The following is a 25,056-nucleotide window of genomic DNA, read 5'->3' on the forward strand; positions in this document are numbered from 1 at the left end:
CACTGACAGGAAGGAAGATCAGCGAGACTCAGGGCAGGAAGGGGCGAGGAGCGAACGGAAAAGAGACAAAAGCCACCGGGCTGGAACGGGCGGGGGGCGGCGGGGAAACACGGACCCACCTTCCCCAGGTGCTGCCCCGAGCATCGCCCCGCCCCGGGTGCCACCACCTGCAGGGGACACCAGCGGCAAGGGTGGCTTCTGCCCTCGGCTCGAGCAGCCGTCGAGGAGGAAGCAAAGCCCCGGGGACAGAGAGCTGAGCGGGACACGGAGGGGCTGCATCCTCCCGCGGCCATGAGGATGCCCTCGCCACTGCCCTGCTCACACGGCGACCTGGGGAAGACGGCACGGGGTCGAGGTAGGGGCTTGGAGGGGCTTTGGGGGGTGTGGGGAGAAGGGGAGGGGGCACTTGGCTCTCCCGCGTGGGGACAAGCTGCTGCAGAGCTGGTGCTGTGATGGCCACGTGAAATGGAGCTGCTGGCCCAACGAGGCTGGGCCGGGAGCTGCTGGGCAGAGATCCCCGGCACGGCACGGCACGGCACGGCACGGCACGGCACGGCACGGCACGGCACGGCACGGCACGGCACGGCACGGCCACCAGGCTGGCAGGAGTGGGTGGAGCCCGGAGTGATGGAGACGAGCATGGCACCCCACAGGGGACATGTCACGGATTCTCTTCCCTTTCTTTCTCTGCCTGCCAGGGCATGAAGGCAGCCGCAGCCACAGCCAAGCTGTCCTGCCTGCCCAAAGCTTTGTGCAGCAGCTTTCCCCGCCCTTAATGGCATTTGCTGAACTAATTAACTTCCGAACCATCCAAAATTAACTCCGAGATGTACCACCAAGAGAACAGGAAGAGATAAGTGACACACTCACCTGTGGCACGGTGCAAAATTGCACCGAGTGGGGCAGGGCCCTGAGGTGTCACAGGAGCAGGCTGGGGGGCTGGAGCTCAGCCCTGCACACAAGTGGGCACAGAGCCCGGGCACTCTGGGCTGCCTCAGGGCATCAGACTTAATCCTGCTGTAATTTAGACACTTCTGGGCACTGTGTAGCCCGTAAATATGGGACTGCTGGGGACAGAACCTGCTGGAGCACAGGCTGGCTGCTGTCACCCCCCACATGGAAGAGTTATCCAAAGCCAGACAGGATCCTTGGGAGCCAGGGGACCCCTCCCACTCCCAATATTCCGTTTGAACAAAATTTTCTTTCTGGAGAACTTGCAGCTGCTCTTTGGGATGCTCTGCAAGCCCAGGAAGGTCGTTCTGACCAAACCCGGAGGTCACTGGGTACCACATCCGTGAGCAGCCCTGGGGCTGTGGGTGTGACAGAGATGGGCTGGCAGCAGCTCCCGCCCAGTCCTCCTGCTGATATCCTTAGATCCCGGGGCTGTGAAAGACAGAAGCTATTTGCTGGGAGGATCTGCTTTTCCATGAACTGTTTGCACATCTGTGGTAAAGCATCCTTGGGGTATGGCCAGCTCAGGAAATGTATCAGACTTCATTCTGCAGCTTGTGAGGTGCAGCAGTGCTTCCTCCCCAAAATTAGCTTCATTTTTAGCTGTTTGGAATCACCCATAGGTCGATTTTCCCTTTTTTTTTCTGAAGAGATTTGGGATTGGCATTGCTGGCATCCAGCCCAGGGCCCCTTCATGGCCCCTCACCTCCTGTTCAACCCCTGCTGTGTCTGTGCCCTGTTATGGGGTTCAAGGAAACAAAAAGCCAAAACTCAAACCTGGAAGAGATTCAATTTGACATAAAATACATTTGGCAATAAATTTTGCTGGCATTAAATCCAGACTAAAAACCAGAAGTCATATGTAAACTTAGATAACTGAGTTACTTGCCAGTCTGCAAGCGTCATAATTGAGTAATAATGCAGAAGGTATTTTATAGCGTTTAATTAGCAGAAATTAGCGGCGTGAAATCTCTTCGATTCTGCCAAAAGGTGGCAGCCTGCATCTTGCCTTCGGGATTCGCTCAGCTGCGGGGGAACAGCGGGAGGTGTTGGCCTGGGAAATGTTTTCATCTCCGGGCAGCTCGCTGACCTCCGAGGTGGGAGCAGTTCAGGGCGGGCACGTGGCAGGAGAAATAACGAAAAAGCGCCCAGGGCGAGCGGGTGAAGGAGCCCGAGAGCCGCCGAAGGAGCACGGTGGAAGTGTCGGGAAGGGCGGCGCTGAGCCGGGGCTGAGCTCCCGGGGCTCCCTCACCCCAAACCGCGGAGCTTTGGGGCACTGGCTGCGCCGAGAAACCTCGCGGTGGTGGCACACGGACAGGGAGATGGCCAGGCTGAGGTTTCTGCGCGTTTGGGGCGCGGAGCCGAGCTGGAGTGGGCACCTCCTGCAGGTGCTGCGTGACGGCGTAATTTTTTAGCTCATATAAAAAGCTTTAAACTTTATCTAAATATCAGTCCATTTTCGGTTGTTTTCCATCTGTGGGTGCATGCAGCCATCCAGGAGCTCTCGCCCAGCTCTTTGGTGCCTGTGTGACCTTGGCACCCCCAGCCCAGTGCAGCAGGCGGGGTCGAGTTGGGAAGTCCCACTCGAGGTGCCAACCACCCCCTCCCTCCCATGCTGCTGGTGAATGTGCCCACGAGCCCCTGCAGGGGGACAAACACAGATTTCCAGCTGCTGGGCATCGCCTGACGCAGTCCTGGTGCTGCTGGGACAGCTCCTGGCCTGGCATGGTCCCAGGTCCTCAGCAGGTTCCTAAGGCTCAGGGTGATGGATCTGTCTGGGGCAGGAGGAAGATCTGGGAGGCAGTAAATGCCTGTTGTCTCCAGACAGCTTCATGCTGTGGGCACCACAGGACTGTCCCTTCATCCTGGATTCCCTGGATGCTGCTCTGATCATGTTGGACTTCCAGGAGTGAAACTGCATGTACGTAATTAGAGCCAGACATGAGCAGGAGCAGCTACATCCAGGCCCATGTTCTCTGTTGGTGTCAAGAGTTTGAATCCTGAACAGGATGGGCACAGTGAAAACCACAGCGCGTGGTGGGCACCCTCCAGCACGGGGCTTGTGGCTCCCAGCACTGATGGGTTTTGGGCAGGGGACTCTCAGGTGGGATATAGGGTTGGTGAGATTGGAGCTGCTGGAAGAACTCATCAATGTTGTCCAAACATCCCTAGAGGAGAGGATTTTGTCCTGGGCTGGACCTGTGGACCACACTAAGCACAAAAAAACGAAACAAAAAAAAGGTGTTAATGCCAAATTCTTGCCAAGAAAATCCCTGTTTTCCTCCCTGGGGCTTGCAGGTGCCATTCAGCAGTTTGGCTGGGCAGCCTCCCACCCTCCAGCCCCTTATCCCTGCTTCCCTGGGGACACAGGCAAGGCAGGGCAGACACAAACCTGTATCCCTGCTCCTCTGGCTGCTGGTGGGACATTGTCCCTGCTGGATCCTGACCAGGCAAAGCTGCACACCTGGATGTGCAGGATGGACACCTCATGGCCAGCAGCCTTTGGAATGAGCTGGGTCCCATTCTGGACACACCTGGATCCCTGTAGGGGTTATGGAGCTTGGCTTTGGCTGGCCCTTACCCTTCAGACAGCTCTTGTGAGAGCTGCTAACTCCCTCCAGCCCCTCAGGACACAGCTTCCAGCAGCCCTGTGTGATCCTTGAGCTGCACCTGAAACTACTGGAACCAGAAAAAAGTTGCAACCGCTCCATTATTTCCTCTGCTGCTTTATTCTCCCAGTGAGATGTCTCTGCACGAGCCGGCCCACAGCTGCTGGTTTTTGAAGGAGCACCAGAGGACAGCATCAAACACTCTGGGGCTGGAGCAGGTTTCCCCCATCAAAGGGCCACGTGTCAGAGGAAGGGCGGCAGGGAGCATCGCTGCAAGCAGCAACCCCCCTTTCATTCTGGCTGTGTTCTGGCTTACACAGCAAAGATCAGAGACAGACCTGGGGACTGCAAAGGCTTAATTGAACTTCCCAGGCCAGTTAGGGACAGGAGCACATCAAAGGGTGAACATTTTGCTGTGAATTGCTCACTGAGCTCCTTTAATTGATGGGATCTTCACTGACCAGGCCACTGCCTGGGGGGTGATGAGTAAGAGCTACTGCTGGGGCCCTGCTGCTCCCAGTCTGGAGAAAAGGGCTTTGCTGTGGGATCACCACCATTGCCAGAGGCTCCTGCTCCTCTGACACCACTGGTCCCAGGGGCTCAGAGCTGGGCAGGCTTCCATCCTGAAGGGAAGGGCAGTGGGCTCAGACCCTGCTCCAACAGCACCTCCCAGCCCTGCAGGGGCTTGTCAAGAACCACCTGGGCAGGCGGGGCTGGGCTGGGGCTTTGTCACCCAGCAGCTTCTGTCACTTTCCCCACTCTGTAGGACATGCCACCTGTCTTGATGGGAGATCCAGCCATGGTCTGTGAGGGACTCAGCCCTGGGGACACTGCCAGGTCCCTCCTGCAGCCTGGCCACCTTCTGCAGTCTTGTGCTTCTGCTGGGAGAAATAAAGCCCAGCATAGATCCCTGGGAAGGAGGATGAACAGATGAAGCTCCAGGCTCATCAGGGACCAGAAACTCTGCCAGGTTTTCCTGGTCCATCTACATCTGTGCTTTCTCCCTAGAAGAGGTTTGACCAAAGAAAGGAGCGTTACCTGTACCTGTTGGTGAGGCTGCATCAAAGCCCCCACAGTGCCCACGTCCCCCTCGGGGGGGTTTGACAAAGGCAAGGCTGTCTGTGGGCAGGGTCTCCCTTGCAGAGCCTCTGGCCAGCATGGATCCAGAGCATCCTGTAGGCCAGGTGGAGGGGAGGAAAGATGCCAGGACACAGGCCCTGAGACACTGTGTGTGCATTGCTCCTGTGATCAGCCATCCCCTGGGGCCCAGGAGTTCCCATCTGGACACGGCCAGTGCCTGGAGATGACTTTGGAGCTGGTGGAGAGGCCACAGCAGTGCCTCTAACACAGGTGGAGCAGGGAGCGCTCTCAGGCATGGAGACATTTCCCTCTCCACTTCTGCTTGAAGAACAACAGGTCTCTGAGCAGATACACTTCTTAAAAATAAACACCGAGCCCTCAGTGTGGTTTGGCAGCAGCTCATGGGGAGGCAGCAGGTAGATGCTTCTTCTCTGGGGGATGATTCAGAGCATCCTCCGAGCTCTGCAACAGGATGTGGTGATGGCCACGCTCAGCAAGCCCTGGTGGAGGCTCTGGATGGGGGCAAGGTCGGTTTGAAACCAAAACAGGCCCTTCATGACTCTGCCTGCTGCCTCGCAACTTCCTTCACAACACAGAGAAGAGTGTACAAGGCCAGTTCCCAGCCCTGGTGACAGTGGTGACACTGGGGTGCTCCCCAGGTGAGCCACAGGGCCATTGTCAGGGCAACTAATGCATCACTGTGCTTGAGAAAGGTCGTGGTGTCAGTGCTGGTGGTGAAGGCACCACGTGTGTGGCACTTGAGGTCTGGGCCAAGCTGCTGCAGCGTGGAGGGCCCAGCTGTGCCCCTGCCAGGCCCCGTGGAGGGGACTCTGTGAGCCAAAAGCTGGTGAAGGAACCCCTGCCTCAACCACACCCAGCACCAGGACAGCTCAGAGTGGGCTCCCTCCCACACTGCTCCTCATGCTTCTCCTCTTCTTCCACCAGGGACATGGGCAGGGGTTGAGGAACCCTGGGTGGTGCTGTGAGCTGGCCAGGGGGACACGGGGTGGCCCATGGGACCCTGCTGCCACCACAGTGCTCCTCACCCAGGGACCACCCATGTCACAGGAGGCCTCTGATGGAAGGTGAGTGGTGGCTGGGCAGATCTGTCACCTTGGGAGAGTTCTGGAGTCAGGAATGGGACGAAGTGGGGCACCAAGGTGAGAGCAGATCCAAGGCAGTGCTGTACCGGCACCAGGGGAACGGCTGGCTCTGGAGAGAAATCATCTTGCTCAGACTTTTTTCTCTGCATGGGTTTGGATTCCAGGAGAAAACACCATTTCATGATCGTGTTCTTCAGTCTCTTTGGCTCTAATTTCAGTAGCCGCTGCCCTGACCCAGCGGCTCCTAACAAAGGCTCCTGCCAGGGCTTTGGGACGGCATCACGGCAAGGAGGGCTCGGGCAGGGCACTCTGGGGGCTCCAGCTCACCCCTGCTACCTTCAGAGTCAGAGGCAATTCTGCACTGCTGCCTTTCCCTGCCACCCCTCAGCCACATTCCCAGGGCCGGTCCAGGACCCACCCGTCCCTCTGTCGTGTCCCGCAGGGGCCTGGATCAATCGGTACTGCCGGCAGCTGCCCAGGTCCGTCTCCCGGCAGCTCCTGGAGGAAATCATCTCCCACCTGTGCGGGCTGGAGCTCCTGAGGGCCCAGGAGGCTGCCCAGGTGCAGGCAGCAAGCCCCCTGCCCGAGCAGGTGAGAGCCCTGGTGGATGTCCTGGCTGGCAAGGGCAGCCACGCCTCCCAGTCCCTGCAGAGCTTCATCGACACCTCCAGCTCGCAGCTCCACCTCCACATCCCTGTCCATGGTAGGCAGCCCAGCCAGGGGGGCTGCGCACGTGGCCTGGTGCTGGCTGGAGCACCCCGAGGTGGGCACAGAGCTGGGGGGAGGTGGCAGCTCTGCTGGGAGCATCTGTGCAAGCGGTGGTGCCATCGCAGGGACTCCGCTGGACACAGCCAGGGGTGACAAGGGCTCTCTGCCAGGTCTGAGGGACCTTCCTCCAGGCCCCTCACCGCCCTCTGCACACCTCTCTGGACAGCCTGAGGAATTTTTGATGTCCTCACTGTCCAGGTCACACCAGCCAGTCCCAGTGCCAGGCTGGGAACAGGAAAAGGACGGCTGACCCTCACCCGGCCGCTGGTGGCTGCCCCAATTTCAGGCTCCCTGTGCAACCCTCCTGCCAGGAGAGGTCTCCCTGATTTCCCTCCTGGCTGGAAGGCTCCAGCCTCAGCTGCTGTCTGCTCCAAATCCCTCACACCATTATCCTCTGCTTGTTCAGCCTTTGCTGGAGGGTTTTATTTCACTGTGACACCTGAGCCGGGTGAGCAGGACAGGTCCAGAGGTGACCACCAACTCAGTCAAGAGTTGAGTTCATCAGAGGGTCCACAGCAATGAGGCAGGAATTAAGTCAAGCTGGGAAGTCAATCGAGAGGTCAGGATCAGGCCCAGCAAGGGCAACCAGCTTCAGCCACATTCCAGTGGCCACCAGGCAAGGGCAGAGTAATGAGGTCCAAGACCAAGATCTAGCTCCAACAGCTTTAGCTGAGGATGACAGCCCAGGGCTGACCTTAAAGGGGCTCCTGGACTGACTGTGACGCTGAGCAGGGCCCTTTAGGCCTACTGGTGCCCTCTGAGCCCTGCCATCCTTCCCACCAGGCTGCAAGGGCTCCACGAGGTTTCCCTCAGCATGGGCATGGCAGAAAAGTGAAGCAGCTCCTGTCATTTGCCTTTGTGGTTCCTCCTCTTGGCCTTTGTGGTTCCTCCTCTTGCTCCTCACCCCTTTTTCATTTCTCTGTGCAGAACCCATGGTGGAGAAGCACCTGGAGAACCTCCAGAGCTCCTGTGGGAATGGCCTGGAGACAGGAGCCCTGCAGCGCCTCACCAACCTGCTGCTGGTGGAAGGCCTGACCGACATCCAGCAGAAGGAGCACGACATCCTGCAGGTTGAAACCACCAAAGGCCTGCCAAACGTGTCCAAGAGCATCCCCCTGGAGAAGCTGTTCCTGCCTCTCTCCAAAGTCAGCATCCCCCCTCGGATCTCTGTCACCATTGGCGTGGCCGGGATGGGCAAGAGCACCCTGGTGAAGCTGTTTGTCCGCAGCTGGGCCAAGGGGGAGATCAACAGGGACATCCTGTTTGTGCTGCCCCTCACCTTCCGGGAGCTGAACACCCATGAGAAGCTCTCTGCCGAGCGCCTCGTCTGCTTGGCCTTCCCTCACATCACCGAGCCCGGCTGCACCTTGGCCCGCACCCTGCTCATCCTCGACGGCCTGGATGAGTTCAAGACCCCCTTGGATTTCTCCAACACGGTGGTTTGCACCGATCCCAAAAAGGAGATCCAAGTGGACAACCTGATCACCAACATTATAAGGGGGAACCTGCTGCAGGAGGTCTCTGTGTGGGTGACGTCGCGGCCGGCGGCGGCCAGGCAGATTCCCAGCGGGCTGGTGGACCGGATGACGGAAATCCGAGGGTTTGGGGATGCAGAGATGAAGGACTTCTTGGACCAGAAGTTCCTGGACAACAGAGATCTGTCCAGCCAAGTCCTGCAGCACATCAGGGCTAACAGATCACTACGCGTCCTGTGCACCATTCCTGGCTTTTGCTGGATTTCTGGCTCCTCAATTGCTTATTTCCTGAGCCACAGCAGCGATCAATCCCAAGAAGAATCCGTGGTCCCCAGCACCCTGACAGAAATCTACTCCTATTATTTTAAAATGGCTCTGAGCGGTGACTGGCTGGAAAAGCCGAGAGAAACCCTCAGGACTGAGCAGGCTGTGAACACCAGCAAGAAGCTGGTGGGCAGCCTGGGCAGGCTGGCCTTTTACGGGCTGCTGCGGAGGAAACACGTGTTCTACGAGCAGGACATGAAGGCCTACGGCATCGACCTGTCCCTGCTGCACGGCAGCCTCTCCACCTGCCTCCTGCTCAAGGAGGACATGCAGGCCTCCACTGCCTACTACTTCTCCCACCTGACCATCCAGGAGTTCCTGGCGGCCCTTTATTACTACACGGCGGCCAAGCGGGCCATCTTCGACCTGTTCGCGGAGAGCGGCGTGTCCTGGCCCAAGCTGGGCCTCCTCAGCCACTTCCGCAGCGCGGTTCAGAGGGCGCTGCAGGCCGAGGACAGGCACCTGGACGTCTTCATCCGCTTCCTCTCGGGGCTGCTGTCCCCGCGGGTGAACAAGCTGCTCTCGGGGTGGCTGCTGGTGAAGGACGAGCACGTTGGGCTCAGGAGCCAGGCCATCGGTGTGCTGCAGGACTGCCTGAACGCCGAGCTGGCCGTGTCCTCGCGCGCCGTCAACGCCATGCGCTGCCTGCACGAGATGCAGCACACGGACACGGCCAAGGCCGTGGAGGAGGCCATGAGGAGCGAGAGCTTGGCCGGGATGCTCACCCCCATCAACTGCTCTGCCCTGGCTTATCTCCTGCAGGTCTCTGATGTCTGCCTGGAGGAGACAAACCTCTCCAACTGCCTCACCTACAATGTCTGTAAGAGCCTGCTCTCCCAGCTCCTCTTCTGCCGCAACCTCAGGTGAGTCCTGCCGGGATTGCACCAGGAGAAGCAAGGAGAGGTGCCAGGCTGTGACTGGGGAATCACAGCACGGTTTGGGTTGGAAGGAACCTTACAGCTCATCCAGTGCCACCCTCTGCCATGGGCAGGGACACCTTCCACTATCCCAGGTTGCTCCAAGCCCCATCCAGCCTGGCCTTGGACACTTCCAGGGATCCAGAGGCAGCCACAGCTTCTCTGGGCATCCTGTGCCAGGGCCTGCCCACCCTCACAGGGAAAAATTTCATCCTAACTTCTAATCTAAATCTCTCCTCTTTTAGTTTAATCCTGTTCCCTGCTGTAAGTCTCCTCTATGTACTGGAGGCTGCAATGGGCTCTCTCTCCCCTGTGACTCACAATCCCAGGTGTCAGTGGAGATGTGGGTCCACCAAATGTCCACCTGCAGAGAGCTGCCCTGGGGGTGGCACTGGGGTCAGCTCCGCTTCTGTCCTTGAGCTTCTCCACCTGGGACAGGCAGATGTCATGGGAGGATCCTCCTTTCTCCAGTTTGTTCTCCAAACCCTTGCTCTTGCTCTTTCCTTGTGTCTTCTGCAGGCTAGACAATAACCAGTTCAAGGATGGTGAGATGGAGCTGCTGGGCAGTGTGCTGAGTGTGAAGGACTGCCAGATCCAGAAGCTCAGGTAGGACGTGGCCCAGAGCAGATGGGATGTCCTGGGGATGCACCATGGAGCTGGGGGTGAGGTAAAACCAGGGTGAGGATCCCCCAGGAGTGTTTCTCCCACCGGCTCCCCAGGGTGCCTAATGACAAGGACAGCCCCACACGATCCCTTGCGCCCAGGCACAGTGACCTTACCCCGGGCTGTCTTGCCCAGTCTTCCTGGAACCTCTGCCTCCTCAAGGTTCCTAAAAAAAAGTCAATAAATCCTTGGGTTATCCCAACAAACCACTCCCCAGGGTCACAGCAGATCGCTGGGCACTCGAGGCTCTGCATGGAGCACCTGCAGCATGGAGGGGACGGGCTCCTGGCCCCCATAGAGGGAGGTGCCTCATCCCAGACAGGGGTTCCCGCTTTCCCCACCTCCTGCTCTTCCTCAAGGCTTCACAGAGTTCCCCATGCTGCCATCTGAGCTCCTTCATAGGACACAAATGAATTTTATGTCCAGAAAGGGTCCTTGCAGCCCGTGCCTGGTGTCCACCCCAGGAGAACATCCATCACTTTGGTTGTACCATGAACCAAATGCTCCCCGTGGCTCTTCTCTGCTCACCATCCCAGCTGTGTCCTGGGACATGCCAGGGTCTGTGAAAGTCTCCTTTTCCTCTGGAAAAACACCCAGTTTTCCTTTTTCTGGGCAGCTTGGCAGAAAATCAGATCAGCAACAAGGGAGCCAAAGCTCTGGCTAGGTCTCTGCTGGTGAACAGGAGCCTGATGGTGCTGGAGTAAGTATTCCCCCTTCCCCAGCTCACATTCCCACTGGGAACCATTCCCTGCCCACGGCAGGGCTGGATCCCACCTGGCCTGACTGAGCTGGGGAGGGTCTGCAGCCCCTAAAGCCACCACCACAAGCTGCTGCCCTGGTGTCCCACCTCGGCGGTGCCACGTGGAGGCATCTGGCTTAAACTGGGCCCGTGCCAGTCCAGCTTTGCTAACCTTGGCTTTTCTGCCCGTCCCACCCCAGCCTGCGGAGCAACGCCATCGGCCCCACCGGAGCAAAAGCCCTGGGCGATGCCCTGAAAAATAACCAAATCCTGCTCTCCTTTAAGTAAGTGTCAACCTCTGTAGCACCACCTGGAGCAGATCCCCAGGGCAGGACTCCTTCCATCCCTCTTCTGTCCCGCTGGGGTTCCCCAGGCTCCAGGGGCAGCACCTGGGGACACCCTGGGCACACCCTGGGTCAGCTGTGCTGGGCAGTGAACACGAGAGCAGCTGGCACAGAGCAGGAACTGGGGCAGCCCCGGGCCAGAAACTGGGATTCTCCTGCCTCTTGCCTTCAGTGCCTTGGGGCTGGGGTTGAGGTCCAGACTGAGGCCCTTTCTGGCCATGGGAGCTCCCAGGGTGCTGTTTCGTGGAAGAAAGGATATCCCACAGGAGAGGAGGGAAGGAGACTCCTGGTCAGGGATGCTTGGTGGTCAGACCCCTTTCTCGAGCCAGGGACAAGGACGAGCAAACTCCAGGGCAGGCGGCCACTGCCCTGCAGCCCTGCACAGCCCCTGGCCCTGCTGTGGCAGCATCCGCACACGGCTTCACTCCTGTCTCCCACAGCCTCCAGCACAATTCCATCAAGGAGGACGGGGCCGCCTTCCTGGCCGAGGCCCTGCTGACCAACCACAGGCTGGTGACCCTGCAGTGAGTGACCAGGACGTGGTGGCCCCCTCTGGCCACCCAGCAGGGTGTGGTGCCACCGATGGGGATGTGGCACCTGGCATTTACAGGTGCCTCCCTCACTTTTGCAGCCTGCAGAAAAACGACATCGGAGCCCAGGGCGCCCGGAAAATCGCGGAGGCGCTGAAACAGAACTGCAGCCTGAGGGAGCTGAAGTGAGCACGGCATGAGGTGGAGGGATGGCAGTGCCACTTCTCCCGGGATCTGTGGGCAGGAGTGGCAGGAAAGGGGCATGTGACAGGCGGGAGGGACACCGCTGGCTCTGCCCAGGGGGTTGGTGTGGATAGAGAGAGCAGAGCCTTTGGAACAGCCCTGTGGAGATGCTCTCTGTATCTGCAGGGATGCAGGGAGCCGCTTAAAGAAAGGAGAAGCCATCTCCCCTCTGGCAGAGGGAAGCAGCAGGGCTCCATGCCCTGGGGAAATATTAGAAGCTATTCCAGCTCAAACCAGCCAGGAGAACAGAGGTGTATGTAGGTGGGAAATGAGGTGGCAGCGAGTTCATGCTCATTGCTGCAGCAGGAAGAGCCTGGGGGAGGTAAATCCCTTGCTGGCAGTTTCAGGCTTCCTCTTGTGTCTCAGACTCTCGAGCAACTCGGTGGGAGACAACGGCTCCATTGCCTTGGCCGAAGCTCTGAGGGTGAACCACAGCCTGCAAAGCCTTGAGTAAGTTCCCTCTCCGTGCCTGGACTCCTTGACACCAGAGCCCAGCCTCCTCCTTACAGCAAAATCTGTTGCCCTTCAAGCCCGCAGCCCCTCCCCATGTCTGTCCCACTCCACATTCCCTGGATGTGGCAGCTCCAGCAGCAGCCAGGCTGGCCCTGCCTGCACCAAGGGGCACTGGCAGAATTAGTCCTAAAATCCAGTGATGACTTTTTATTCTGGCTTGGAGGAAATCTGTAGCTTTGGGTGCTCTCTTTCTTGAAAGTGTAGGGAATTGGCTAAGGAGGGAGGTAATGGGCTGGAGCCTGGCAGAATCAGGCTGGAATGGTGCAGCCTTCATTCCCGGTGGAAACAGCAGCTGGAGAGGGCTGATGGCTCCTGGGGTTGAGCGGCTGTGCCCTGTTCTGGCCCTGTGACAAGGATCCCAAACCCACGGGAGCCACACTCCCAGCTGAGCCAGCAGCCACAGTGACAGGTGGGGACAAGGCTGGCAAACCCTGTCCCCTCTGGCGCTGCCATGGCGAGCAGGAATGGCTGATCCCACCCTGGATTCTCCAGTGTTGGTCCTTCTGCCTTGGCTCCCCGTTCCCTGTGGCTGGGAGATGCCTTTCTCTCAATTAAATGGGCACTTTCCACCCCAAACATGACCCTGCAGCCCACCTGTGATGCCAAGACTGGCCCATCCTCACACCTTCCCTGTTTGTCTCAGTCTCCAGAGCAACTCCATCAGCAGCACAGGGGTCACAGCACTGACAGCAGCTCTCTGCTCCAACAGGGGACTCCTCAGCCTCAAGTAAGTGACAGCCCCTCCAGCCACCCTGGCCAAAAGCTGCTGCTGACACCTGGGAGCTTTTCAGCAGCTTTTCAAGTGCTCTGGGATGCTCAAAGCAGCTTTGGTTCCTCCTCCAGCTGTGAGGAACTTCCCTCCGTCTTTATCTCTCTCCCTTTGGGACAATATTCATTCAGCCACGTCTTGGAATGAGAGGATGGCAGCGGGGATGGGAGGCCCTGATGGGCCACCCGTGCCCACAGGAAACAGGGAATGGAGGTGCAGGAGCTGATGGGGGTGGTCAGGCAAGCTGCTTTACTTGGTTGATGGCCTCAGGCCCAGAGCAGGAGGCAAAGGGGGCACTGGGGGAGCAGCTGATCCAGCCCTGCCTTGGCTGCTCCTCCCCAGCCCATGTCTTTCCCCAGCCTCCGGGAGAATTCCATCAGCAAGGAGGGCGGCCCTGCCATTGCCCGTGCCCTGCGGAGCAACAGCACCCTCAGGAAGTTGGAGTAAGTGCCATGGGCCCCAGGAGGGCACCCAGACCACCCCGTGGTGTCCCTGGAGCTGTCCTCAACTTCTCCTGTGTGACTTGAGCGCTCTGTCCCCGCAGCTTGGCGGCCAACCTGCTGCAGGATGACGGGGGCAGGGCCATCGCTTTGGCCATCAAAGAGAACCGGGCACTCACGTCCCTGCAGTGAGTTTTCCCCTGCAAGGGGCTGGGTTTGGGGCCCCTTGCATGGACATGGGCAGGGACACTGCTCCTGGCCCTCAGCCCCTCCAGGCTGTGACAGTGGCACTCCTGGGCCATCCTCCATGGGAGGGGTGCTGTGACATCCCAGATGGACCCACGGGGTCTTGCACATCCCTGGATGGGTGCAGATGGGTGTGGAGCCTGGATGGATCAGGGCACGCTCACAGCTCAAGGCTACACCTCTCATTTTCTCCTGTTTGCAGCTTGCAGTGGAACTTCATCCAGGCCAAAACAGCCACGGCCCTGGCACAAGCACTACAGTCCAACAGCAGCCTGTCCAGCCTCGAGTAAGTGAGACACAGGTGGATGACTCCTGGGCCCTACTGGAAGGGCTCTTAAAGCTCATCCAGTTCCACCCCTGCCATGGGCAGACACACCTGCACTATCCCAGGCTGCTCCAAGCCCCATCCAACCTGGCCTTGGACATCTCCAGGGATCCAGGGGCAGCCACAGCTTCTCTGGGCACCCTGTGCCAGGGCCTCCCCACCTCATTCTTCCCAATATCCCATCTAGTCTTACCCTCTGGCAGTGGGAAGCCATTCCCCCTCATCCTGTTCCTGCAAACCCTTGTCCAAAGTCCCTCTCCAGACCTTCTGGAGTCCCTTTTGGCACTGGAAATCTGCTGTGTCCCCACTGCGTGTCCGTGGCTGGGGATGCTCTAAATGCCTTGCGGCCCAGGAGCTTCCCCAAGGGATTTGGGAATGCTGGGCCCTGTGCTGGCTGCCCTGTCCCTGCTCCTGGTTCCCAGGCCACAGGCACAGGCAGCACTTCTGTCCCAGCCTGCAGGAGAATGCCATTGGAGACGAGGGAATGGCTGCGCTCTCCGCTGCCCTGAAGGTCAACACCACCCTGGCAGATCTCCAGTGAGTACCCGGGCCGCAGCAGGGCCCTGGTGTCACAGCCTAATTATCCTAATTAACACATCATGGCCACCTCAGGATAAAGTGCTGAAGGGTCCCTGTTCCCTTGCAGCCTCCAAGTGGCTTCAGTTAGCGCGGCCGGTGCCCAAGCCCTGGCAGAAGCCTTGAAGGTCAACAAGAGCCTGCAGATCCTGGAGTAAGTGCTCCATGGGGCCACCAAGTGCCCATGGCAGTGCCACTGACCCCTGGGGTGTCTGAGAGCCTGGCCCTTGGCCCAGCACTGCTGCTCCCCTTGCTCGGTGATCTCCCAGACCCGTCCCTGGACTGGCTGTGTGCGGTCACTTCTCCCCCTGCCCTCATTTGGGGCCACCCCGGGCTGTCCCCTCCTCACTGCTGCCTTGGTTTGCTTTGCAGCCTGCGGGGTAACTCCCTGGGCGTGGCGGGGGCCAAGGCCGTGGCCAGCGCGCTGAGAGTGAACCGCAGCCTCCGCTGGCTCAGGTGAGTGTCCCACTGCCAGGCTGGGCCAGGAACATTCCAGACATTCCCTTAGGGAAGAGCGTGGGATGGCCGAGCCAGCGGTTCTCAGAAGGGCAGACCCTGAGCAGGGGGCTGTTCCCAACGCCCAGTGCATGCATTCCCTCCTGGTGGCCACACGTGGTGGTGTCTGACCCTCCTGCCTCCCGCAGCCTGCAGGAAAACTCCCTGGGCATGGACGGAGCCATCTGCATCGCCACGGCCCTGAAGGGCAACCACGGCCTCACCTACATCAAGTAAGTGTCTGCTGCAGTGGGTGGGAAAGGCAGGGATGGGGAGACCATGGGAACCATCCAGGGACCTTCTCCACTGGCAGCACGGCCCATCCCTGGCTGCCCGCAGGGCAGGGGCATCCCGTGCTCCTCTCAGAGTGACAGCCACCACCCCCACACAGCTCCAGGCCCCTCGGCTCCTCTCCAGGGATGCCTCTGGGCCAAAGAACCACCACCAAAGACAAATACTCTCCAGAACGTTCCAGGGAAGAAGTGGCTGAGCCGCTCCAGCTGTCCAGGGCTGTCTCCAGCTCCTCTCTTGGCTGCCTCAGGGCTCTCAAGCCCAGAGCGCCCTTGAGCAAGGTCCTGCGTGGAGTGGGGCAGGCACGGGTGATGCCGGATGCTGGTGCAAAGCTGGGCAGCATCTCCTGTCCCCACAAAGGATCCTGCTGTGCCTCGTGGCCCAGCCTGAGCTCCTGTCTTTGCTCCCAGCCTGCAGGGGAATTGCATCGGGCAGTCGGGAGCCAAGATGATCTCAGACACCATCCGGACAAACTCGCCCGACTGCATCGTGGACGTGTGAGGGGGCCTGGAGGTCCGGGGGTCCCTCTGGCCTGGGGGACTGCAGAGAGCTCCTTGGAGCCCATCTCAGGGATGAGAACTGGGGCAAGGAAAGCTCCTGAGCTCCTGGCACAGCCCAGGAGGACCAAGGGTGTCGGATCAGGAGTGTAAGAGGGTCAAGGCTCACGTTGAAAACTGAGGGATGTGTATGCCCATGTCTGTGTTCATCCAGGCCCCGAGGGAGCTTCAAGGAATGTGGGAAACGCAAAAAGGAGTGAGGAGGGGCAGATGCCATGTGCCAGACCTTGATTTTGTGGGTGATTTATCTGCTGGTGGCAACTCCTCCTGTGATCTCCCTGGTGCTTTGTCACCCCTGGCTAAAAACAGCCCAGTCCTGCAGGCTTCCCTTCAAACTCCAGATGGACAGGAGAGATTTGCTGCTGCCCTGCTTAGATGGGAGTGGGGCTGTGGACCTGGGCACTTCCAGCAGGTCCTGGCTGTTGCTGTGCCCTCAGTAATAAGTTGGTGCTGGCCAGACACACCTGAAGTGTTTGGTAGAGCTGCTCTGTATCGAAGAGAGAGGTAACCTAAGGCACAGGAGCAGAACCATCCAGAGAGACCTTGGGAAATAAAGAGTCCTCAGGAAAATGAAGGAGTAGGAGGGTGAATGTAAGAGGAACTGCACTGCTTGAGGGTGGGCTTTCTTCACCAGGACTGCCTCAGCTCAAAGTTCTGCCTCTCAGCTTCAGGCTGGAGCTCTTGGATCTCCTGCTGTTGTCACTGGTGTTCTGTGACCTTGGGATAGGTCTCCCCGATGTCCCAACCAGGGTCGGTCCCTAGCAGGTCACATTTTGACTAGAAGAGCAAAGGAGGTGCCTTTGTGTGTGTGGCAGAGACCCAGTGACTCTCCAGAGGTGCCAGGTTTGCAGGTGACCCAGCAGCCAAACTGAACCCCCGGAGGCCCCTGAAGCCACTGACCCCTGTCCCCAGCCCAGGCAGGACACACTGCCACGCTCAGGGCAGCCAGTGGCTGCTGCAGGGACCTGGGGGCTGGCCCCAGAAACACCGGGCTGAGCTCTGGAGATGTAAATACTTGGGAATAAATTTGTTCCTGGATGAGAAGATGCCTCGTGCAGCCTTGCTCTTGCACTGCTGGACATTGGGACGGGCTGTGCTCCACTGCCCTGGGCTGAGAGCTCAGTTCACTGGCACAGGGTGCTGCTGCTGCTGCCTGGCACAAGCAGCTGCAACGCCAGCAGGGGCTTTGCCAAATGCCTGCTGGCTGTGCTGGAGGCTAGGTGGCAGTGCTGCCTGGAGAGACAGGCTCTGGCTCTGGGCACACCAGGTATGGAGTCATTTTTCCATCTCGACCTACAGTACAGGAAATAGAAAATTGCGACTCAAACTGCAGCCCAGACTGGGAGACTGGGCCTGGTCTTGGGGGTTAGATCATCACAGAATGGTTTGGCCTGGGAGGAATCTCAAAGCCCATCCATTCCCTCCCAGGGAACAATTCCTTCCCAATATCCCATCCATCCCTGCCCTCTGGCAGTGGGAAGCCATTCCCTGTGCCCTGTCTCTCCAGGCCCCTGTCCAAAGTCCCCCTCCAGCTCTCCTGGAGCCCCTTTAGGCCCTGGAAAGGGCTCCAAGGTCTCCCTGGAGACTTCTCCAGTTTTAACTCCACTCCTTCAGTGTACCTGGTGCTGCTCTTTGTGCAGACAAGCCCTTGATTAAGTAAAGGGTATGTTTAGGATAAATAGATTTAAGCCAGATTTCAAACCAATTGAAATGCATTCCCAGAGCAGCTTTTCATCCAGTTTTATTAAGCCAAAGAAATCTATTTGGACATAATAAAATGCAGGGAAATCAGGCACACGATGCTCACTGGAGTGAGACTTCTGGCACTGCAGTGCACAAGAGCCAGTTTAGTGCAATTATGGAAATAAGTGAACATTACTGTGATTCTCATTATGGATAAACTGCTCATGCTTTGAGATTCACAAACCTGGCAATCCAAGTTTAATTTTCAGGTTTAATGAACGTTATTTACCAACTCCAGAATTCACACTGACACACACTTTTCAGACAGCAGGGTATTAGCTCCTGGCCTCTCCAAAGTTTGTGCTTTAAGAAGCCTCCTGCTACTGAAGGGTCAGAAGTCATTATCACTTTGCTCCAGTGGCTCTGGCTTCCTTGCTCGGAGACTGGATTTGCCTGGGGAGATTTCCATGCTGTCATCTTCCAGATCCTCCTCCTCCTCCTCTTCATCTTCATCCAGGTCAATCTCACTATCCCCTGAGTCGTCCTGCAGGACAGGAAACAAGAGTCCATGACCAGCTCAGCTCTGCCATGGCCAGGCCTCTTTGCCAGCCCAAAGTGAGGGATGGCAGCGCTGGCTTCCTCCTGCACTCCCAATGGATAAAACCTCCTTCCCCACCCCACGGGGCTGATGAACACAAATTCCCTGACTTCTGCTGGGTCTGGGCTATCGAAAGCCTGGCAGGGTGTTTAACACTCAGGTGACAGCTACTGTGAGACCACAGAACCGAGGTGAAGTGGAAGACAATGAAGCACAGGAGAGGAACCCACCTGTGCCTTGCGCCGGCCCGGCCGTGCTGGGGCTGGGGTCCCCTTGGAGAGCCAGAGTGGAGGAACACCAGAGGCAGTGCAGAAAAAAAAATGTACAAGAACATAAAAGGAAACAGAAAGTACCCAGGCTGGGAGCAGGGGAGAAGGCAGCAAAGGCAGGCACAGCTCAGGTATCCTGAGCCACATCAACAAGTTACAGAGCCGGGCACACACTGCTGGCTCTTCCTAACTCCATGAATTCCTTGCGGGATTCAAAGCAGCCTCACTGGTTTGAGCTGGGACACAGAGGCCTGCAAAGATCCCTGAGCTCTGAGAAGCTGCAGTCAGAGGGCAGAGCCATGAGACAACTGAAGTGGCTGCAGCAGAGGGAAGTCACAGGTTGGTTTCCATCCCTGGATGTGCTGGGGCTGTGCCAGCAGGGAGAGAGGGAGAGAGCTGCCAACAGGGAAGTCTGAAGGGAACTGCAGTGTGACCATCCAAATCTGTCACTAACACGGCCAAGGACAATCAGGCAGCACTGGGACTAAAATGACAGTATCTTCCCCCACAGCACAGCACTCTGCCCTTGCCAGAAATGGGTCTGGATGTCCAGGAGGCAACAATAAGCCTTCACTACACCCATTCTGGCAGGAGCAAAGAGCAGAGTGTGGGCTGCAAGTTCCTCTCTGAGACACAAGGTAAGGGGGCCCAAAAAGCTGCGGTCGTCCCATCCCTGAAATCGTTTTAAGTCAGATTGGATGGGGTTTGGAGCAACCTGGTCCAGTGAAATGTGTCTCTGGGTGGAACAAGATGGGTTTTAAGGTCCCTTCCACCTCCAACCATTCTGGGATTCTCAGAAATGTCTGAAGTCCTGTCCTTGAGACAGGCAGCACTGAGGAGTGTCTGCTGGATTGAGACAGAAAGGTTCCATCCACATTGGGAATTAACAGCAGCACAGGCTCAAACTCACAGTCACCACAGCTGTACCATTTCCTAGCACTCTCCAAAACAGTGTTCCAGCGTCACCTGGAGAGAACAGCCCCACTGCTCTAGGGATGGCAGCAGCTTTTGGGATGGTGGGGAGAGCTAACTGCAAATGCCAACCACATCCCAGCAGCCGGCTTCAGCTTCCTGGTGCAGATGTAGCCACTCAGGTGTGCCCAGAGCCACAGAAAGGCTGCCCATGGATGCCAAAGGCTGGGCACAGACACAGAGCAAGTGCCTCCTGTGCAAACCTGTGTGTGCCTTTTGCACAGTCCACTCACATGTAACCCAAGTGCAAGGCCAGGAGCCCAGGGGCAGCTAGGGGACAGCTCACAGTTCTGCTCTCATCCCGACCCCATCCTCCAGAGGACTGAGGACTGATGCTGCCAGTACAGGCCATGGACAGGGCTCCAAGGAGTGACTTTTAAGAGCATTGAAGGGGATTTAGGTCCATGTATTTAACTCCTGCTGCATTGCACTGGTCTCTCTTCCCAGAAATCTGCCCCACAGCTCACAACAACATTCCTGCAGCCTGTGTGCTGCTAGTTCTGCACTGTAGGATGGGGTGAAAGCACATGGAGCACACAGACTCCAAGAACAAAGGAAAAATAAGGAAATACATGTCTACGCTGAGGAAAGGTGTCAGCCATTGGAAAGGAGGGGAAAAGCAAGCTTGGGGTATGAGGATTCAGCAGGTAAAAAGGTGTCTCTCCAGCTGAGGAGAGAGCTGGCATCTAAAGCCCTGTCAGAGAAGCTCTGCAGACACATGAGATGGTTACTCACATCTTCATCCATGTCTCCACCTTGCATTGATCCCACGATCCGTGTGCCAACTCTTCCTGCAAGAGCAAAAAGAATCCCCATCAAACCTGGCTCGTGGTCACAGGAATAAAGAGAATTCCCATCAAACCTGAATCATGGTAACAGAAACAAAGAGAATCACCACAAACCTGGCTCGTGGTTGCAGAGAGGGAGGAGGAAGGGTAAAGCTCAGGGTGTATCCCTCAGTGAGAGGATGAGATCCCAAATCATGCTGTCACCCCCCTTGTTAAGCCTCATTGCTAAGGAGAAGGTAGGAGGGGGGTAAGGCTGACAGTACTTAACACTAGACTCAATGATCTTGGAGTTTTTCCTCCAACATTAATGATTCTGTGATTCTAATTCCAGTCAGGGTGCTATTTCCAGATCTACCTTATTCCAGCATGATGGTTCTGGCAGGACAAGAGGCAATGGACACATTAAGAAACAGGAAATTCTACCTGAACCAAGAAACCTTTTTTTTCTATTGTGAGGGCAGTCAAACACTGGAACAAGGTTGCCATGAGAAATTTAGGCCAAGTCTCTGTCCATGGAGATACTCGAAACCAGACTGGATGTGGTGCTGGACCAGCAGCTCAAACTTCCTGTTAGAGCAGAGAGGTTACTCTGGATGATCTTGAGAGGTCCCTTCCAACCCAAAAATCCATGAACTGACACATTTCTTCCTCTGCTTTGGTACACAGAGAACAAAAGCCTGGTTTTTCTATTGTCCTTTAGGGAGCTCAGACCCCTTCTGATATTCCAGGATGGACTGAATCTCACAGGAACCCCTGGCCATGCCCAGGCAGACCTCAAGAATTTCCTGTTGGGAGTCTGATGTGTGAGGCTGAAGAGGGAGGTGGGGATCTGCAGGGAGCTCTCTGAGAGGGGAGCACACACGTGTGTGCCTGCTGGGCTGTTTGTGGCTACCCAGAGGCTGTGGGAAGATTTAGCAGGTCTCCTTCGCTGGGGAGGGAGCATGGAAGTGTTGGGAATGGGGAGAGCAGAGCTGTGAGCAGGGAAAAGCACCTGCGGGCTGCCTGCGTGACTCAGCCCTGCTGCTGCAGCCACAGAACCCCCTCAGCACTGGATCCTATTTCCAGCCCAGCTGTGTCCATCCCATCTCACCATCTGTTCATTTCCTGCCATCACCAGCTTCCTCCATGCCAAATATGGATTGTTCCAACCTAGAACAATCCAATCTGGGCTGTTTTTAGCATGAAAACAAGACAGCTTTAAAATACACCCAGGCAAACCTCTTTTTTTTTTTCTACTTCCCAAAGCACAAAAGATGACAGGTCCCCTTTGTCCCACACAGTTTGAGCTGAGTTGGTGGTAGGAAAAAGCTGCCTAACTCATCCACAGCTCACCAAAAACTCCTTGTTGTATCAAGGCAGATCATTAAAAGGATTTTATGTCTTTATATAAAAAGCAGTGACCTCTATGCAGCACTTGCTGATAACACAGGAAGGGGAGATGGAATTACAAGATTTCTGGATAGATCTGTCTTCAGGCTTTGGAGACTTTTGCTCTAATTTATGCTACCCTAAATGATATAAATTTGGAGGTCATTACACGACATCCTTAGATGACAACATAACCCCATTTTTGCTCAGCCTACAAATGACTCTTAAGTTTAACTGCAATTTTATTCTGTAGAAGGCTCAACATTAAGTGTAAACTTGGAATTACTACCTCAAAAAGGAGAAAGCTGCAGGGAGTTCCTAAAATATGACAAAACTGAGAGAGATTCTGAATATAAAAGAGAATCAAGGTATCAGACAAGGAGAGCTGATGGAATAGGACAGTTAAAAATGCCAAGAGAAGATCTTAGAGAATGCTCGCAGGAGGTGTGCAGGATGCTGCTCCTCCATCAGTGGGAACGGGGCAGACATCCTATGGACATGTAACTGCTCCCACCTGGAGGAACTCGAGGATCTGGTACTGCCTGGACTTGGATCCCTATATTGTCTAAGCCAGGAGCACCTCTCTGAACTGAGCAACTGTGGGATCAGCAGGGTTAGGTCCTGCAGCAAACCCTGGGACACTGCCAGGAGAGACCCCAGGCTGCAGAGGGGCTGGGACTTCACCTGAGCTGTAAAGAGGAGAGAAATCAGATTTTCCATGGAGCATTACTTTCACTCCCAGACCATAACCACCCACATTTCCCTGTGTGGGGAACGGCCATGGTGTGTTTTTGTGTGTACTGGGGGCTGGCAGGAAACAGAAGAGTCACCTGCATGGCACAGGGAGAGCTGGGGATGTTGTCACTTGGTGTCCTGGGTTCAGTTCAGCTCCTGGGCTCACACAGCTGCCAAGAGGAGCCTGTGTTGCTTCCTTACAGATAACGTGAATCCAGCTGGGACAGGCTGTACAGAGCAGTAATTAGGAAAGATGCTGGTAATGAACAGGCTGTGATTCACTGCACCCTTGGAGTCAAATCTTCTCCCTGTGCACGGCCATGGTTTGTAGACACCAAGCCCTCAGGGAGCAGAAGGGAATGTGCATCCCTGATTTGGAGCCTGTGAGCCGTTCCCATTTTCCCTCTGTACCAACCTGTGCAGCTGCCCAGGATGGAGCCACAGGGCTGGGATGATTTCCAGCTCCTCACCCAGCAGTGGGTACAGGTTAAATAACCCCCTGCCTCACAGCACACAACCTGAGAGTCTGGGTGGATTTGGAGCTGATACATTTTGCTCCCAGTCTGGAGATCTGCAGTCAGTCTCCAGGGCTTAACATGAATTCACAGCATGAGCTTGCAGAAGACACCTCTCTTCCCTCTGCATCACATTCCCTTCCACACACAGAAAAATGGGATGAACCTTCTGCCTGATCCTTCTGAACTGCTGCCCTTTGGGCACTGTGCTCCTAAACACAAAATGATGGAATATCCTGAGCGGGGAGGGACCCACAGGGATCATCCAGTCTCACCCCTGGCCCTGCACAGACACCCCAACAAACCCACCCTGTGCCTGAGCATTGTCCAAACACTCCTGGAGCTCTGGCAGCCTCGGGGCTGTGCCCATTCCCTGGGGAGCCCGGGCAGTGCCCAGCACCCTCTGGGGAAGAACCTTTCCCTGATCTGCAGCCTGACCCTGCCCTGGCCCAGCTCCAGCCCTTCCCCGTCCCAGAGGTCGGAGCTGCAGCCCCTGCTGAGCTCTGCCTCAGTCTCCTTCTCCAGCTGAACAATCCAAGTGCCCTCAGCTGCTCCTCAGACCCTTCCCCATGCCCATGGCCCTCCTCTGGACACTCTCCAACAGCTTTAGATCCTTCTGATACTGTGGCACCCACAACTGCCCCAGAGCCGAGGTGAGGCCACACCAGGGCAGAGCAGAGCAATCCCCTCCCTTGGTGCAAGACCCTGATCTCAGCAGCATTTTCCAGGCATTGCCAAAATCCAGGCATTCATTAAGCACGGCACAGCTGCTGCGTGGGGGAGCACAGTTCAGTTTATTTCTTATATCTCCATGAAAAGGAAATCTGTTTGGAAGTGAGGGAGCTGTTCCCACCATTTCAGACCTACAGCCTCTCCTCGTTCTTCACTAGGTCTGGTGTTGGTATGGCTCACACCTGGGTGAGGTTGAGAGGGATGGAAAACATTCCAGAAATTCCATAGCAGGAATTTGAACACGGCCACAAGCTGGAGAGAGAAATTCCACAAGCAGAGTGACAATTTCCATTGAGAACAGGACTTCCCTGCTTTTCAGCCTGCCTGTGGGATGGAAGGATTGGAAACAGAACTGTGGAGGCTCACCTGAGAAGATTTGCATGTCAGAACTCTCCCCTACAGGACTGAGAAAAATGATGGATAACTCAGGCTCTGCAGCCTTCCCCCAGCATGCAGGGTGCCACAGGCACTCAGCAGCAAGTGCCCTCTCTGCCAGCACATCATTAACACCCTGACCCTCTGGGCCACCTCTGCCAAGGAAAAGGGCTCCAAGAGAGCTGCTCTCACTGTGTGCCTTTGGACTGACTGACTGCCAAAAAATCAGGGTTTTATAAAGCTGTCTTCTTACAGTAAAGATCAAATGAGGCTGAAGTTGTTCCTGCCTCAGTAGTGAAATGGTCTCTGAGGTCTGGCCAGCTCATATCACTTCAAAATCTGTCACTTCTGATAGTGTGGGTGACAAAAATCTATTTAGTTCGAGACTGGACAGGCTCTTAGGAGAAAATGAATGTACTGAGGGTTAGCTTAGACCTGTGCAAGCCAGAAGTGATGGGGTTGAAACAGCTTGAGAGCAGCAGGGATCCTGAGGGAAGTTCCCGTGTGCTTCCCCAGACATTTTCTTTCGGCCACGGCTGGGGAGAGACCAGGCTGGCTGATCCAGCACAGCAGCTTCTGCATTCCCAGGACAAGGCTGTGCATCCCTTACCCCAAAGTCCACCCCAGCTGCACATGAACAACCATCCTGCTGCAAACCACTCAGCTATGGCCTGTTTCAGGCAAGAGGTTTCTCTACACTGCAAATGGTTAAGACTTTCAATGCTGAAAGAATTTATTTTCCTTTGGCTCTCTGACAGAACAAGGATCTTACTGCAAGTGCTACCACAAATTCAGGGAAGTCACAGCCATATTTGTCACAGCCTCAAATATCTATTGCCACACAGAATGAAAGTGGATGTGAAATTTTATTCACATTGACAATGCTAAAATTAAAATGTAGAGACCAGGTTGCCTTCAGCTCTGGTGTTCCCAGCACAGGAAGGACACAGCTGCTGGAGAGAGCCCAGAGGAGGCCACGGAGACGCTCCAAGGGCTGGAGCCCCTCTGGAGCCAGGCTGGGAGAGCTGGGGGTGCTCAGGTGGAGAGGAGAAGGCTCCAGGGA

The 25,056-nt window shown here is 56.5% G+C and overlaps 2 protein-coding genes across 7 annotated transcripts in view; one reads left to right on the forward strand and one right to left on the reverse strand.

The window, feature by feature from the left end:
* Window positions 1–55: 55 nt before the first annotated feature.
* On the forward strand, window positions 56–16,629 carry NLRC3 (NLR family CARD domain containing 3). Of its 2 annotated transcripts, XM_066198304.1 has the most exons (17): window positions 56–355; window positions 7,439–9,173; window positions 9,747–9,833; window positions 10,507–10,590; window positions 10,830–10,913; window positions 11,414–11,497; window positions 11,605–11,688; window positions 12,113–12,196; window positions 12,903–12,986; window positions 13,388–13,471; window positions 13,573–13,656; window positions 13,917–14,000; window positions 14,493–14,576; window positions 14,686–14,769; window positions 14,988–15,071; window positions 15,260–15,343; window positions 15,812–16,629. In XM_066198304.1, the coding sequence occupies exons 1-17, from the start codon at window positions 292–294 to the stop codon at window positions 15,900–15,902; spliced, it is 3,069 nt and encodes a 1,022-aa protein (XP_066054401.1). In that variant the 5' UTR covers window positions 56–291; the 3' UTR covers window positions 15,903–16,629. The 2 variants fall into 2 exon arrangements, with proteins under 2 accessions (XP_066054401.1, XP_066054402.1); XM_066198305.1 differs by lacking the exon at window positions 11,414–11,497.
* Window positions 16,630–17,682: 1,053 nt separating this feature from the next.
* Window positions 17,683–25,056, reverse strand: part of CLUAP1 (clusterin associated protein 1) — a 56,688-nt gene continuing 49,314 nt past the window's right edge. For 4 of the 5 annotated variants that reach the window (XM_066198066.1, XM_066198067.1, XM_066198064.1 and 1 more), the window contains exons 11-13: window positions 20,216–20,271; window positions 18,470–18,511; window positions 17,683–18,185 (exon numbers count right to left, since the gene is read on the reverse strand). In XM_066198066.1, the coding sequence (XP_066054163.1) occupies window positions 18,033–18,185; window positions 18,470–18,511; window positions 20,216–20,271 (251 nt within the window). In that variant the 3' untranslated portion in view covers window positions 17,683–18,032. The remainder of the gene's footprint in view (window positions 18,186–18,469; window positions 18,512–20,215; window positions 20,272–25,056) is intronic. The other variant, XM_066198068.1, reaches the window with a different exon arrangement.

The sequence above is a fragment of the Chamaea fasciata genome, unplaced genomic scaffold (assembly GCF_029207755.1).
Source record: "Chamaea fasciata isolate MVZ Bird 193981 ecotype frontalis unplaced genomic scaffold, bChaFas1.0.hap1 SCAF_16, whole genome shotgun sequence".
Lineage (NCBI taxonomy): Eukaryota > Metazoa > Chordata > Aves > Passeriformes > Sylviidae > Chamaea > Chamaea fasciata.

What these genes read in the sequence shown, in the direction of transcription:
- NLRC3 (XM_066198304.1), top strand. Translation starts at nt 292, where the DNA reads ATGAGGATGCCCTCGCCACTGCCCTGCTCACACGGCGACCTGGGGAAG. An exon ending in AGGGGACTCCTCAGCCTCAA is followed by an intron (nt 12,987 to 13,387) that starts GTAAGTGACAGC and finishes GTCTTTCCCCAG; the next exon opens with CCTCCGGGAGAATTCCATCA. An exon ending in CGCAGCCTCCGCTGGCTCAG is followed by an intron (nt 15,072 to 15,259) that starts GTGAGTGTCCCA and finishes TGCCTCCCGCAG; the next exon opens with CCTGCAGGAAAACTCCCTGG.